The 16,146-nt window shown below is 33.2% G+C and overlaps 2 protein-coding genes across 2 annotated transcripts in view; one reads left to right on the top strand and one right to left on the bottom strand.

Moving 5' to 3' along the window:
• LOC127700203 (adenine DNA glycosylase-like) overlaps positions 1–11,114 on the top strand; it is a 45,369-nt gene extending 34,255 nt beyond the window's left edge. Inside the window, exons 9-16 of the mRNA XM_052203610.1 lie at positions 2,529–2,673; positions 4,045–4,123; positions 6,147–6,198; positions 7,012–7,142; positions 7,567–7,706; positions 8,343–8,510; positions 10,312–10,338; positions 10,765–11,114. Coding sequence (XP_052059570.1) covers positions 2,529–2,673; positions 4,045–4,123; positions 6,147–6,198; positions 7,012–7,142; positions 7,567–7,706; positions 8,343–8,510; positions 10,312–10,338; positions 10,765–10,851 — 829 coding nt within the window. The 3' untranslated portion in view covers positions 10,852–11,114. The remainder of the gene's footprint in view (positions 1–2,528; positions 2,674–4,044; positions 4,124–6,146; positions 6,199–7,011; positions 7,143–7,566; positions 7,707–8,342; positions 8,511–10,311; positions 10,339–10,764) is intronic.
• Positions 11,115–14,026: 2,912 nt separating this feature from the next.
• Positions 14,027–15,678, bottom strand: LOC127700724 (transcription intermediary factor 1-alpha-like). Its single transcript, XM_052204333.1, has one exon. It carries the CDS (start codon positions 15,674–15,676, stop codon positions 14,078–14,080), a length of 1,599 nt encoding a protein of 532 aa, XP_052060293.1. The 5' UTR covers positions 15,677–15,678; the 3' UTR covers positions 14,027–14,077.
• Positions 15,679–16,146: the final 468 nt, after the last annotated feature.

Raw genomic sequence — 16,146 nt, forward strand, 5'->3', positions numbered from 1 at the left:
TCCATCATCCAAGATGGCCGCCAGCGGGGGACTTAGTTTAACAACCGACCCTATGGGAAATGCATACAAATGACTTCTTTTAGAGAACCACTGAATGGAATAAAACCAAACATGGCATAAGTGTTCCTTATGAGGTGCTGACCATGTGTTGTTACTTTGTAGCCGATCCATCATCCAAGATGGCCGCCATCGGGGAACTTAGTTTAACATAGGACCCTATGGGAAATACATACAAATGTCTTCTTTTAGAAAACCACTGAATGGAATGAAACCAAACATGGCATGAATGTTCCTTATGAGGTGCTGACCAAGTGTTGTTACTTTGTAGCCGATCCATTATCCAAGATGGCCGCCAGCGGGGGACTTAGTTTAACATAGGACCCTATGGGAAATACATACAAATGTCTTCTTTTAGAGAACCACTGAATGGAATGAAACCAAACATGGCATGAATGTTTCTTATGAGGTTCTGACCAAGTGTTGTTACTTTGTAGCCGATCCATCATCCAAGATGGCCGCCAGCGGGGGACTTAGTTTAACATAGGACCCTATGGGAAATACATACAAATGTCTTCTTTTAGAGAACCACTGAATGGAATGAAACCAAACATGGCATGAATGTTCCTTATGAGGTGCTGACCAAGTGTTGTTACTTTGCAGTCGGTCCATCATCCAAGATGGCCGACAGCAGGGGACTTAGTTTAACATAGGACCTATGGGAAATACATACAAATGTCTTCTTTTAAAGAACCACTGAATGGAATGAAACCAAACATGGCATGAATGTTCCTTATGAGATGCTGACCAAGTGTTGTTACTTTGTAGCCAATCCATCATCCAAGATGGCCGCCAGCGGGGGACTTAGTTTTACATAGGACCCTTTGGGAAATACATAAAAATGTCTTCTTTTAGAGAACCAATAAATTGAATGGAACCAAACATGGCATGAATGTTCCTTATGAGATGTTGACCAAGTGTTGTTACTTTGCAGTCGATCCATCATCCAAGATGGCCGCCAGCGGGGGACTTAGTTTAACATAGGACCCTATGGGAAATACATAGAAATGTCTTCTTTTAGAGAACAACTGAATGGAATGAAACAAAACATGGCATGAATGTTCCTTATAAGGTGCTGACCAAGTGTTGTAACTTTGCAGTCACTCCATCATCCAGGATGGCCGACAGCGGGTTACTTAGTTTAACATTGGACCCTATGGGAAATACATACAAATGTCTTCTCTTAGAGAACCAGTGAATGGAATGAAACCAAACATGGCATGAATGTTCCTTATAAGGTGCTGACCAAGTGTTGTTACTTTGCAGCCGATCCATCATCCAAGATGGCTGCCAGTGGGTGACTTAGTTTAACATAGGACCCTACTGGAAATACATACAAAATGTCTTCTTTTAGAGAACCTATGAATGGAATGGAACCAAACATGGCATGAATGTTCCTTATGAGGTGTTGACCAAGTGATGTTTCTTTGCAGCCAATCCATCATCCAAGATGGCCGCCAGCGAGGGACTTAGTTTAACATAGGACCCTATGGGAAATACATACAAATGTCTTCTTTTAGAGAACCACTGAATGGAATGAAACCAAACATGGCATGAATGTTCCTAATGAGGTGCTGACCAAGTGTTGTTACTTTGCAGTCGGTCCATCATCCAAGATGGCCGCCAGCGGGGGACTTAGTTTAACATAGGACCCTATGGGAAATACATACATTTGTCTTCTTTTAGAGAACCACTGAATGGAATGGAACCAAACATGGCATGAATGTTCCTTATGAGTTGCTGACCAAGTGTTGTTACTTTGCAGTCGATTTACTGTTCAAGATGGCCACCAGGATATTTTATTAAATAACGGGACCAATATTAATCAAAATTTGGCCTCAATCATTATTTGGGTATCTGTTATGATTTTTATCTATCTTTACATGATTTCTAAAACCAAAGTAGAGTCAGGTGAGCGACACAGGCTCTTGAGAGCCTCTAGTTAATTTTTTCATCAAATCATATTTCTGATAATTTAAATCTTTTTAACTTAATTAATTAGATGCAAACCGCTGAAATGTAAGAAAATAACTTTGAATAGACCGATCAATGTCCGGTTCAAAATAGTTTACCTGTCACCTGAACAGGTAAATTTCAGCTGTTCGACAACTAATTAGCCTTGATTAAAATGAGAAGGTATTAAAGTAGGGGTTGTTTTGATAGTACTTAATGATCATGTCACTTTTATGACCGGAAATGTGTGGTTGTTAAAGGCAAAAGGTTGGGTCAAAAAGATCGCGAAATATGTTTAAATGACCGTCTCTTAAGCCTTGAAAACTAAGAAGTAGATGTCCGTTTCATGCTTTGCCCAGCCTGACTTTTACCGGACATTATACAAATGTCCGGAATATATGACCGTTTTGGAAGCCTTGGTCTGAACAGTTTATTTTGCGTTTTAAAGATCCACAAAACCTGTTTAACTGGTATCTCCTGAAAATCAATAAGAAAGTCTTTTGTTTTTTATTCTTTAGGCAGCATGCTAATTCACTTGTAGACCCAGACAAGGCAGGTGATTTCAATCAAGGAATGATGGAGTTAGGAGCTACTATTTGTACACCAAAGACACCAAGTTGTAACACATGTCCTGTGAGAAGCTTATGTTTAGCAAACAAAGAGGTAATAATATTGTCACATTTCCAGATTCTAAAATCATGAAATTTTAGGTCTTTTTAATATGTCTTTATTTTTTGTCCAGCAGCAGTAGTTTATCTAGCAGATACCTCCTAGTTGATAGTATATTCTTTGGCTTGTGTTTCCTATCATGATTTCCTGCTAACAAGGAAGGTATTTAACCTAGGGTTTAAATTGTGATGTTAAAGTGTCATCTCTTAGATGGTATTAATGACATAATAGAATGGAACAAATAATAGTATTTTATTCCATATTGAAAGAACTTTAGTAGGTTTTTCTATATGAATGGGATTTTGAATAAATAAGCATATTCACCTGCGGAAAAAGTATATTCACCACGCAAAACGTCGCGTGCTTTTACGTGTATAATAACGATACAATGTTTGAAGTTTAGTTGGTTTTGGTAAATAACTGTTATTTCCAACATATTTTTCTCTCTCGGAACATTGAATAAAACAATTACTGTCTTTTGTTTCGGTAAATATGTGGTTTAATTGACTTTTGAAAAACCTAGTGACATTCAATTCGGCCGTTGGCCTCAGTGAATATCAGTTTTTCAAAAGTCAATAAAACCACACATTTACCTCATCAAAAGACAATAATTGTATATTATTTTCAATGAACAATAAAAACTGATGCAATTTAATTCAGTAGGAACTACTTAACATTCTAGAGCACCTGATTTTTGGTGGTGTTCTTGTTGCTCAAAGGGTCTCGGTTGAAGAGTGGTCCAATTAGTTCAACTACTTTATCACTAGCATGTCAACACTGAGGTTGTGAGTTCGGACACTGCACATTGCAGGTGCATTCGACTCCAGTCTTAATTGACTTAGGATTGTCAGCTTTCCTACCATAGGCCGTGGTTCTTCCTGGGCACTCCAGCTTCCTCCATCAATAAAAACTGACCCCCACTGAATAGCCAATCGTGCTGAAAGTGGCATTAAACACCAATCAATCAATCACGTTGCTCAATGTTAAGTTTTCTGTGTGATGTTTTGTCGAGTTATTTTTTTTCCCTGGTGTTGCCTTTGACTTTGATTGCCTCTTGGTATCATCTTTATTTCCTTGTATTGGCAAAAATGGGAAGTTAATATTTTTAAAAGTAACATTAGAGTTGAAGGATTGATTCTTTATATATGTTCATATACCTTAGATCTATGTACAATGTTTATGTTTTGAAATGAGTATTCTATATATATTGTCATGGAAAAAGATAAACAAAAAAATTGACCCATGTATGTATGCTTTGAATATTTTTCCAGAAGATTTTTTTTGTAACACTAAATTATGAAATATAGTTGAATATTTCAAATTAAAACATTTTATACAGTCTAGTGTTCTATTATTTGATTTCAGGTAGAATTTGATAAACAGGAGAAAACAAAAGAACTGACAAAGGATAGGACCAAGCCTATCATCACTGATATAGAATGTTGTAAGTTTGATATCATTAATAAACATGTTCTCTCTCATGATAATTCATAATGCACACTATTAATTAATGTTGTCTTACTATAAGTTTTATGACTATACTATTACATAATAATAATTCATTTTTTTTAAGTCAGCAAAGACAAATACACGCTAAAACTTAAATATTTTTCTCAGTGAACTATCGACGTGTTTTTTCCTTGATGTGTGTTTTTCGATGGTGCTAGATTCACATAACATTAAGTCAGACAACCCGAAATTACCATATGCAAAGAGAACGTAAACATGCATACTATGAAAAGCTATCCCATCTGCAGTGTTTTGATCATGAAATATTTGGTTGCTTTTATAACATAAACTGTACCAATTTTTCTCCACCAGATGTGCATTTCGAACGATAAATGTCTCTTTGGTTAGTTTTTTAAAAAGGACAATAAATGTCTCTCTAGTTAGTTTTTGGTGGAAGAAGACTTTGAAGTCTTCTGAAATCCTATACTGCCGGCTGTTTCAAAATCTGAAATCATTGAACCGTTACCAGAAGTGTTGATGTATCCATTTAGGTGCTATACAATTTTATAACTTCCATGCCTCATCTCGACACCGATTTGTACACATGATCGGTTACAAGTTTGTAAAATAGTGTCTGCATCATTTTATAAATCAATTGTACAGTTAGGCTTTAAAAAACCAATCTCAATGATGTCTAGTTTATGTTAATTTTTAGATTCCATCTTACTAATCTTCAATCTAAAGTTATTCATTTACTTTGTAACCGGATGTTTTTAAAATGGATTTGGTAGAACGCATGTGTTAATTTAGTTGGATAAAGGTACGGAATCAGCCGAGTTGTGACGATGACTACAACTCAATTATGCTTGACAAAAATACACGGATTTAGTTTTTCCATCTGTGTTCTGATCTTTACCGCTATCAAGTCAACATCTGGTTTTTGAAAACATGCGTTTTAAAACGTAAGTCAGAATATTTCAGTGTGTTATTGCGATAATAAAGAGTCAAGTGCATATGTAAATTTGCTGGTGCTTTACACTTCAAACAATGCACTGTCAGTTGACAGAACTATCAATGTACGAACTAATGTCAGTTCACGGGATCCATATCGAAAGTACGAAGTTTTTCATGTCAGACATTGTCGGAATGTCCCCAATGATTACTTTCTTCTTCTTTTCGTTTACGAAAAAGACTCTGCGATTGAGTGTAATTGTTTCAGGTCCATCACGTACCTTAAGTGCCTTAAATTACAAAGTTTTCAGAGATTAAGAACAGGATTTAAAAAAAATAGTTCTGCGGGTTGGCTCAATTTTATTTTGGAAGCCCTGGTTTCTTCTTCTTTGGTTCAACAAGGCTTCAAGTTGGCCTAATACTGTTCCTTGGGGTACACCAGATGTTACGGGTTCTGAGGTGGAAGAAATGCCATTGATGACGACTGTTTGTGTTCTGTCATTTTTTTTATACGAAGGAAGTCAGAATACCAAAAGTAAACTATCTACCTTTGACAGAAAAACTTTCAAGGAAATCCTAATCAACTCCATAAGTTGACCATGCTGAGACAAATGTATGGAATTATAGAAAATTTAATTTGAATCAACAGAATTTGTAGATTATTATGTTCAGTGTAGTCTGATTTGGTGGAGACATGAGTATTAATTAAAGTCTATTATTTTTGGAAGAAAAAAAAACATCTAAAGAAATAATGACACAGAGCAGGCTGGGTTGGTGTGGTCTGCTTTCATGGTAATTCAAGTTATCCTTTTATGTATCTTCTTCAACCTCAGAGCTATCAGCTTTTTGATTTAAAAAGAATAATAAAAAAGTATTTTACACATAAATGTACATTAGTTTACACTTATCTACTATATCATTGAAATTGAAAGTAAATATGTTTTATTACAAGTATAGATTTAAAAAGATTTCCTTGAACCATTTAATTCAATTTCATCTTCGTTTTGTAGAAATTAATTTTAAATATATTTGATGTCTGCTATCTATACATATTTATTATATTTCAGGTGTTGACAGTTGTCCATTATGCATTCAGAGTAATGAGGTATGGGATAGCAGGTAAATACACAGTAATTGTCTGAATGAAATTAAGACACTTTTATAAGTGTCATTTCAATGTTTATTTTCTAATTTTGATTGATTTGTATACTTTTATTTGTGTTTTAAATAAAAAATTTGGCAACAAACTGATTTTTTAGAAGTATATATTTTTTGGAATTGATATTTTGGCCTGTCTGATATTGTCTTATAAGAAAACTTAGGCATTTACCATAACATGCAGATGAAGTAGTTTTAAGATTAATGGAAGAAGCTAGCATATTTTTACATAAACGAATTTAGCAGCTCTTATTATACATATGGATGTGTAGTATAAATATTCATTTTCTTGTCCATTCGACTTTGGGGGAAATTTGGCCTTGTTATAATGAAAAGAGAAAATACAAGGCGGACCATTAACAAAATTAAGTCCAATAAAATCAGACACCACCATGACCAAAAGAAAACTGAGGATTAGACAAAATCACATTAATAAAACAATACACAGAAAATTAGGGTTGAGCAACACGAACACCACCATAAACCAAGGGTCCACTCAGGTGCTTGGAAAGGGTCAAACTTTAAGGCCTGTATTTGATGTAACTGAACAAGAGTTTTTTCCACAAAAGAAGCATGTTAGAAAGTACAACTTCCTGTGTTTTAGAATTTGTTGAAGAACAAATTCTTAAAATGTGTTAGTTCTACAAAATCTTGAAATGTACAATCCTTCATTTAGATAAATGAATTAAGAAGAGGTGTAGTATATGTCAACCATATTTCAAACAATACAACAAAAAAATATTGCTGATTTCTTCAGTATTTGTGTGTTGATAGTTTAGGTGTACAGAACTATCCCAGAAAGGGGAAGAAGAAAGCAGCTAGAGAAGAACAGACTAAAGTGTGTATACTGTGTAAGAAGAATAAGTCAGAGGCATTATATTGTATTGTACAGAGACCACAAAAAGGTGAGATAAAACCACGGGAGGGGGCGGGGGGGGGGGGGGGGGGGGGGGGTTAACTTCCTATTATTGGGTATACAGGGATTTGCCAAAAATATGATTAAATTAAATCAATTGATTTGAAAGTTCACCTTTCAAATAAGTTCCCAAATATTTACAGTAAAAATATATTAAATTCTACCTATATGTATATGTATCTTATCTCGTAAACCAATGTATGGAATTGAAATACTCTACAATGTGTACACATGAAAGGAAGAAAAAATAAGCTGTACAGGCAACACTTCCCTTCATTAAAGACTTGCATATAAGTTACAGTGAACAAGGAAGTTTTAAAACAATTTTATTTTTTTTTCTCTCTGCAGCAACAGTCCATCCCTTTACTGATCGATTAAGACGTAGTGTTGAACATTATTTATATATTTTGTAGGATTGTTAGCAGGTCTATGGGAATTCCCATCAGTAAAGATAGATAAAGACCATCCTAAAGAAGCATCACCTCAACAGTTACTGGTAGACAGCTGTGGATTACATGTGGATACTGTTGCATCCACATGCCATGTTGGAGAGGTAATCCACTTGTTTAAAGGTCAAAATTGATAACAGCAGTTCAATTGTTGAAAGTAGGTGACATTAGGGTCTACACTTAATACCAGATATTTTCTAGTTTTTTATTGGCATTCAGTTGTGAAAATTGAAAATGAAACTATATCCTAAACCTTCATTTGAGATATTCAGAGTAAAATGTATGTTGCTTTCCCAAAAATTTACAATTCATGTATAGCAATTTATCAAGATTACTACAGAACTGCTGTAATGTAGAAAAATCTTTGCATACAAAATTGCTAGAATAGGACTTTTGTTGCTTGTTACTGATTTTTTTATGGAAAATCTGAGGATTCAAATTCATCTAGGAATTGCTAAAAATAATTTTACCTGTCCACAATTGATTCTTGAGCTTAAGTTATTGAAATCTTTTCTACATATTGTTTTAAAAAACACCACAGTCTTGGTCTAAAGCAATTTTAATAAAATTACAATTTAGTTCTGAATATCATAATTAAAGATAAAGTTATACAATTCTAAGTTGTCCATTTGTTTTCCAACACCCATCCACCAAACAAAAGACAGTGTTATAGAATGATGACTAGACTAGCACTTAGGGCAATATCATTGTAAAAGATTTAATAGCATATATGATTAAAGGTAGTCCACTTGTTCTCACACATCCACCAGACCTACATAATAGACAGTCTTACAGTGGAGGAGGATGGCAGCGACACAGTCGTTAAAGATCCCTCTAGTACCAGACCTCTACGATGGGTGACGGAGGAAGAACTACAAGAATCAGCCGTATCTACAGCTATGAAAAAGGTTTCAAAAGCATTGCTACATATTGATTATTCTGATTTACTATTAGAACATTAAAATGATGGATAAAGATAATGATTCCTCTACCATTAATTTCTTGAGCTAAAAACAAAAGGCCTGAAAACCAAGAGATAATTTAGAATTACCTTATATTAGGTTTTGAATATTAAGTTGGTTTTAATTCCTTATAAAATTACCTTACCAACAGAAATTTTTTTACCTATATAATTGATTGAAAAGAAAAAAAAAGTTGCACAGGTACATATATTTTAAAAACTTAGATTGTTGATTTTGACAAACTGTAACAACACTTAAATTATGTTTCAAACTTTGATAGTTACATTTTTGCACTCAAAATAGAAATATCATATTCTGAGAAAATTATGTTTCTTTCAAGTTATATATAATTTTTATTTTATTTTATTCAAATTATAGATAATTTTTATTTTATTCTATTCTAATTATATATAATTTTTATACGACCGCAAAAAATTTTTGCTGTCGTATATTTGTATGACATTGGCGTCGTCATCGTCGTCCGAAGACACATTGGTTTTCACACTCAAACTTTAGTTTAAGTGAATGGATCTTTATAAAATTTTACCATAAGGTTCAATACCACAAAAGGAAGGTTGGGATTGATTTTGGGGGTTATGGTACCAACAGTTAAGGAATAAGGGGCCAAAAATAAGCATTTTTGTAACTTCCAGACATAACTTGTGTGTTAGTGTATGGATCTCTCTGACATTGTACCACAAGGTTCCATATCACAAAGGGAATGCTGGGATTGATTTTGGGGGTAAGTGCCTCAAAATTTTAGGAATTAGGGGCCAAAAAACAAGCAGTTTTCTAGTTTCATGACAATAACTTGTGTTTTCGTGTATGGATCCTTCTGAAATTGTTCTACAAGCTTCCATATCACAAAGGGAAAGCTGGAATTGAGTTTGGGGGTAATTTCCCAAAACGTTTAGGAATAAGGGGCCAAAAATAAGCATTTTTCTAGTTTCCAGACAATAACTTGTGTTCAAGTGTATGGATCTCTCTGAAATTGTACTGCAAGGTACCATACCACAAAGGGAAGGCTGGGACTGATTTTTGGGGTAATTGCCTCAAAATTTTAGGAATTAGGGGCAAAAAAGGGGCAAAAAACAAGCATTTTTCTAGTTTCATGACAATAACTTGTGTGTAAGTGTATGGATCTTTATGAAATTGTACTTCAAGGTTCCATATCACAAAGGGAAAGCTGGGTTTGAGTTTGGGGGTAATTGCCCTAAACGTTTAGGAATTTGGGGCCAAAAAGGGGGAAAAAAACAAGCATTTTTCTTGTTTCCAGACAATAACTTGTGTTCAAGTGTATGGATCTCTCTGAAATTGTACTGAAAGGTACCATACCACAAAGGGAAGGCTGGGATTGAGTTTTGGGGTGATAAATCATAAGAGGGTTCAAAAAATTTGGGGGGGGGGGGGGGGGGGGTTCCTTTTTTTTTCTTTAAAATTTTCCATTTTAAATTGGTTATTTATGATTTATATATAAAAGCAAATGATAATGATATGGTTTGAATAGGTAAATTAAAAATTTTTAATTCTTAGACCACATTCATTCTGTGTCAGAAACCTATGCTGTGTCAAATATTTAATTACAATCCAAATTCAGTGCTGTATCAAGCTTGAATGTTGTGTCCATACTTGCCCCAACTGTTCAGGGTTCGACCTCTGCGGTCGTATCAAGCTGCGCCCAGCAGAGCATTTTATTATTTTATTATTTTATTCTATTCAAATTATTTATATATTTTTTCTATTTCAGGTTTTCAAGGCATATACAGAAAAGATGGTTAGTATTTTTCTACAAGTAAGAATCATTAAGACTAATATTTTTTAAGATTGTAAGTTTGATTCCAACAAAAAGTGCATGAGATGAGATTAGTGATGATCAGAGCAGAAGTTTCAAACTTTAATTATATCTTTCCCATGAGCACTTTCTTCTCCTTAAAAAAAAAATAAGGGCTTTATTTTGGTTATTTACAAAAATTAAAATAGGTCATGCTCTGTGGTATTATGTGATAAAAAATATATAGAAGTTCACCGTTTCTATTTTTGCATGTAAGGAATGCTATGGTCTGTAGTATGTATAGAATGGCAATGTGTGAGAGACCCCATATTCATTAAGATCTAAATGTAAATTAGCAAGTACTTTCTTGTGAACTCCAAAACATATTTTGCCTTTCACATTTAATGGAAAATGTGGATATTTTTTCAGAACTCTAAAACTCCAGCCAAGACAAAGAAACAGAAAGTGGATAAAAAACAACCAGCTATCAACAGTTTCTCCAAATCAAAATCTTGATGCTAGATACCATATATTGTACATTTTTATATATATTTTTTGTATATTTTTATATAAAACAATGTTAAATCTATATTTGATCTATTTTTTATTTGATATAATCATTTTTGCTAAGGTAAATTCTGAAATATTTGCATGCAGTTATTATTATGATTGTCGAACAATTGACAAAAATGTGAGATTAATTATTGCAATTTCAGGAAGTATTGTGTACAATAATACAATACAAATTCAAAATGAGTTTTTATTTTTGAGAAACCTGTCCTGTACCCATTTAAAGTAGTAAAAACATTGCAAACATTTTGATTTTACAGTATATAAGATATGGTGGTATTTCGATAACTTTAACCACCTTGGTGTTCTTCTGGTAGCATGCTCACCTCAATTGCAGGAGGTTGTGGGTTTGATCCCTAACCAGGTCATAATTAAGACTTGAGAATTAGTAATTGCCACTCTTCACATATCATGTAGGAGTACAACAATCACTGATCAGCTCAGATTCTGAATAATGTGTTTGTACAGGGTGACTTACCTTGTTAATCAGTACCTTAAAAGTCTGGTTTAGAGAGTCATTCTACAAAGCAGGATCAACAATGATATCAAATTAATATGTTCTCATGCTAAAATGCTTGATATATTTGCCACTGAACATTATAAAAATCCAATCTATTCATCTCTGTATATTTAGTATATTGTCAAAATTCTTCACAACTTCAATAGGATCTCAAAGGTGTGTGATTTCCATTCAGTTAAACAAAACTTCTTAAAATCTCAGTTTATTTACTAGGAACTAATGTTTCAACAACCTCACGCAAATTTGACCATGGATGGATATGGTTTTATTTTTAGGTCCCTTTTTGGTCTTATAGCTCCTATCGCTTTCAAGTACTGATACACCCTTAGCTTTCAAATTATTAGATTTGAAAGTTCCTGATCAAGATAAATCTAGAATACTACTTCAGGTGCACCAAATTTATAAAATTTTATTTTTAGTTCGAAGCATACTGAAGAAAAAAGTTTTATTTTTCACATTTTTCATAATTTACTGTTAGATGGATTGATGAATGGACTTTTGGCAGTGAACATTACACTTTTACATTGGCAGCAGCAATTGGAGTTAAGATACAGTGTTCCTTCAGTTTTAAAAACACAATTCCTGATGGTTCTTTGAAACAACCAATACCTTGACTAAGAGTAGGACAGACAAATTGCATTTCCTTACATGTACATTATATGCTAATTTAATTCTAATGCAATGCATATATTATTATGTCACTTGTGTGTTTTCCTCTAATAACACAGAAATTCAACACCAAATACCTCTTCGATCAGAAAATGATGTGCGTTCATGACATGTAATGTTCATTTTATTGCAATCGATGAAATCCAATACTAAAACTTTGGAACATTTGAATGGAGTTTGTGACAAGTCAATTATATCTATTAACCACTTTATTGATTGGTTGTTGAAATGGAAATGACAAAAAAACAATTTTACAACTGATTGGTACATACCCTCTTCAACTGCAGCATACCTCTGTCAAAAAATTAAAGAAGGAACCAATGGGTTGTTTTTTATGTAAAAAATTTAAAAAATATAGGCAGATTTCACCCATCGTTTTCTACTTGCATTGACAATTATATTTTTATTTTGTGTGTTTAAAAGAATCAAAACATTTAGTTAGTACTTGTTAATGGAGTATATAAACTATTAATAGTTGATTTCATTGTACTCAAAATCGTGCATATGATTCGTTGCAGGTATTTGTTCTGAATGGGTTTTTCCAGCAACAAATGTAAAATTATCACTATTATAAACATGTTTTGATCTGAAATGGTATTTTTTTGTCTGAACAACTCTTGAAAGACTGCACAATAAAACCTTAAGTAATTTTCAGTATTTCATTCAAATGTCCAACATATCCACTGTGGTAAAGTCAGTACTGTTAAGACAATTCCATTACAGTCAATTAAGATCTGTTCAGTCTATCTTCACACTGTTCAATATTTGTTATTTACCTGTTCACATTAACGTCATACTGAATTGCCTGAAAAACTACTGAACAGTACTGAATTGACTGCAAGCATAGTGGTTGTCGTTTGTTGATGTATATAATATTTGTTTTTGTTTATTGATTTGTACAAAAATCAGGCTTTTAGTTATCTAGTTTGAATTTTTTTATATTTCTTATTTCGGGGCCTTTTATAGCTGGCTAAGCAGTATTGGTGTTGCTCATTGTTGAAGGACGTACAGTGACATGTAGTTGCTAACTTATACGTCATTTGGTCTCTGGTGGAGAGTTGCCAATCATACCACATCTTCTTATTTTTTACAATAATTATTTGTAAATCTGAGCACAAAGCTATATAATACTTTTGGGTTTTTCATGGGCATGAAGGTACATGTAAAGCCAGGAAATCCTTTATTTTTCAATATTTTTATTTTTAAAGCTTCATTAAAATCAAGTCCCTAATAAATTAATGTCTGACAAATGAAAATAATAACACTAACAGTACCATTTTACTGTACTAGATGCGCATTCCGACAATAAATGTCTCTTCAGTGATGCATAAGGCCAAAATAATTGAAAAATGAAAAAATATACAAACAGTGAAGAGCTGATAAAACCAAAAAGAACCTTAAGTATAACAAAATTTGTAAAAGAATCCGAGCTTTGCATGAGGGAGATATATTGCTTGATTTAGATAAATTCACATGTTGTCATGCCTGTACCGATGTAGCAAGTCTGGGCTATTCACGAATGAAAATGATACTTTATAGATTTGTTGCGTCCGAAGAGTACCTTCACCAGAAACTCTCAAACCTACCAAAAAACATCACTTAACATGAACAATCACCAGTCATATTTTCACAGAAGCCAACAAGATTGAAGGAATAATATAACCCTTTTATAATTAAGATATTCAAATCGTAACATATCTGGATAATACTGGTACAAAATTACCAATGCAAAATGATGAAATATGTTTTTTGATAGTGTTTACTAGACTTGTAAGTAAACTTTTTAAGATGCATAAAACCAAAATATTTAGGAAACGCATGTTTTCAGCAAGGACTACGTGTGTTTCCTTAATCTTTTGTTTTATGTATCTTACTGATAAGTCTGGTACAGATGTATATACAAGCAACGAAATCATAATTAAGGACCCACAATTAGAAATGTATGTGTACGTGTAAATTTCAATGAAAGTACGGATCATCACACTATGTAACACTAAATAAAAATCCTGGAATCTGTCCTCTGGTTGTGTTTGTATCAAGGTTCGAATATTGCGAATTCTCAAAGTTGAACACAATTTCGTTTTGAGTTATTGTTGACTTTCCTTGCATGCCATATTGGTACTTAGGTCCTTCCATATCTACCACTACATGATACTTTGTATTGGTTGAAAGTTTTACTGGATCAGGAAAAATAATTCTAAGCAAACCATTTTCAGCTTCTTTACTATCTAAATTCTTTGAAACTACAATAAGTTCACTCGTATTTTCTTTCAAAGTAGCGGTAACTTTGCAAATCGACTTCCCATCTGCACATCCATAAGATAGTAATCCGTGTAGTAGTATGTTTTTTGATACGGAAAAGCATATTGCATCAACTCCCTTTGATGCCCAAAAAGGATGTATCGTTCTAAATCGATTTACAGCTAAAATATCGGTATTACAAGATTTCACAGTTATTTTTGATTTTGAGTATTCAAAGACTACCTCAAATGCCTTCTCTAAATTTAGGCTGATGTCTGGAATTTTCTTAAAAGAAAGATTGTATTCCTTAATATCTGCCAACTGACTTGATATAAAAGATTTATGTCCATTTAAATTTTTGTATACCTTTTGTACCTCTAGCATAATTTGGGTCTCTGAAGCCTCTGTCACACATGTCTCAAGTATCTGCTGTTCGTTTTCAATTTTTTTATCAATATTTTCGAAGCCCAATTTCAAAAAATCAATATCTTGTTTTGCTTCATTATAATGTTTTAACATTTCTGATTTTCGTTTATCTTTCAGGTTACAAATCATGGTCACAAGATTATTGAAACTATCTTCAAGTTCCTTTTGTTTGTTATTAAACTGTGATTGCAGTTTTCCAACTTGCATATCGAGATTTGAAATAATATCTTTCACATCGCAATCAACTTTTTTCAACTCGTTTCTCAAATTTTCGACTTTATTTGAAGTTAAAAATTTCTTGGCAGCATCTTCAATTGCTATGACTTTCTCACATTTACGATGATAAATACTTACACACATGGAACAACACGGAGTTTCGTGGTCAATACAAAAAAGCTCAAGTTCTTTACTTTTATGTTCGGTACACTTGTTTTTGAATGTTTTCAAGGATTTCAAGTCAGAAACGACTTCTTCCACAGGTCTGATTTCGTGATCACATAAAAGTTTACTAGCTGTATGGTGTTTTACACAGCTAGAGCATAGCAGATCAGAACACTCAATACAAACAAAACTGGCGTCTGATTTTGCTTCCATTCGTTCACATACCATACATTGTTTTTGCGGATTTTGTACTTTTTCCTTTTCCAAAAGTCCAACAATGAGAAAATTTAGAGGCAGTCCTCTTATCCATTCCGCTGGTGAACAATTTTCAATCGGTGCAGTTACACTTGTCCTACAAACCGGACATTCAATACTTTGTTTTTGTCCTTTTTCAATTCCAGAAGAAATATAGGTATTTAGACAACTTTCACAAAATGTGTGTAAACAAGGTAAATACTTCGGAATGTTAAGTTTCTCTAGACAGATAGCACATGTAGTTATATCAACGATATGACTCTTAATGGATGACGCCATCATCGTCCCCTATACACGTGATACAAGGAAGGAATACAGTACATGTGTACAGATTACTGTTTGTATTAATCGATAAGCACCCAACTTTACTTATTTATAACTTGATATCTACTGTTTGATTTACTTTTCATTTGACATTTCTTCAAAAGAAAACAATATTTCAAATGTCGATAATCAAGTTTGCCTATTAAAGTGACCGATATATTTAATTCAAACTTCACCAAATTGTAAGTCATAGTAGTCTTGGGGTCTGAATAAGTTTCAAATATGTTTATATTTGCTATTCCAGAGTAATGTAATTTTTAATTGTCAAAATTTATAGGCAATATTTTATATATGTAGTTTTATATGTCTCAAAATAACTAAAGTATGTTTTCACGATTTACTTGATCGGAGTAGTCCAGGTAGGTGTGATTAAGTTGACTGTCAAATATTTTTCGCTATTCGTGTTATCCTTTTGGTGTATCTTC

This window comes from Mytilus californianus, unplaced genomic scaffold (assembly GCF_021869535.1).
Source record: "Mytilus californianus isolate M0D057914Y unplaced genomic scaffold, xbMytCali1.0.p SCAF_5, whole genome shotgun sequence".
NCBI lineage: Eukaryota > Metazoa > Mollusca > Bivalvia > Mytilida > Mytilidae > Mytilus > Mytilus californianus.

Coding starts and splice junctions, on each gene's coding strand:
- LOC127700724 (XM_052204333.1), bottom strand. CDS start 15,676: ATGGCGTCATCCATTAAGAGTCATATCGTTGATATAACTACATGTGCT.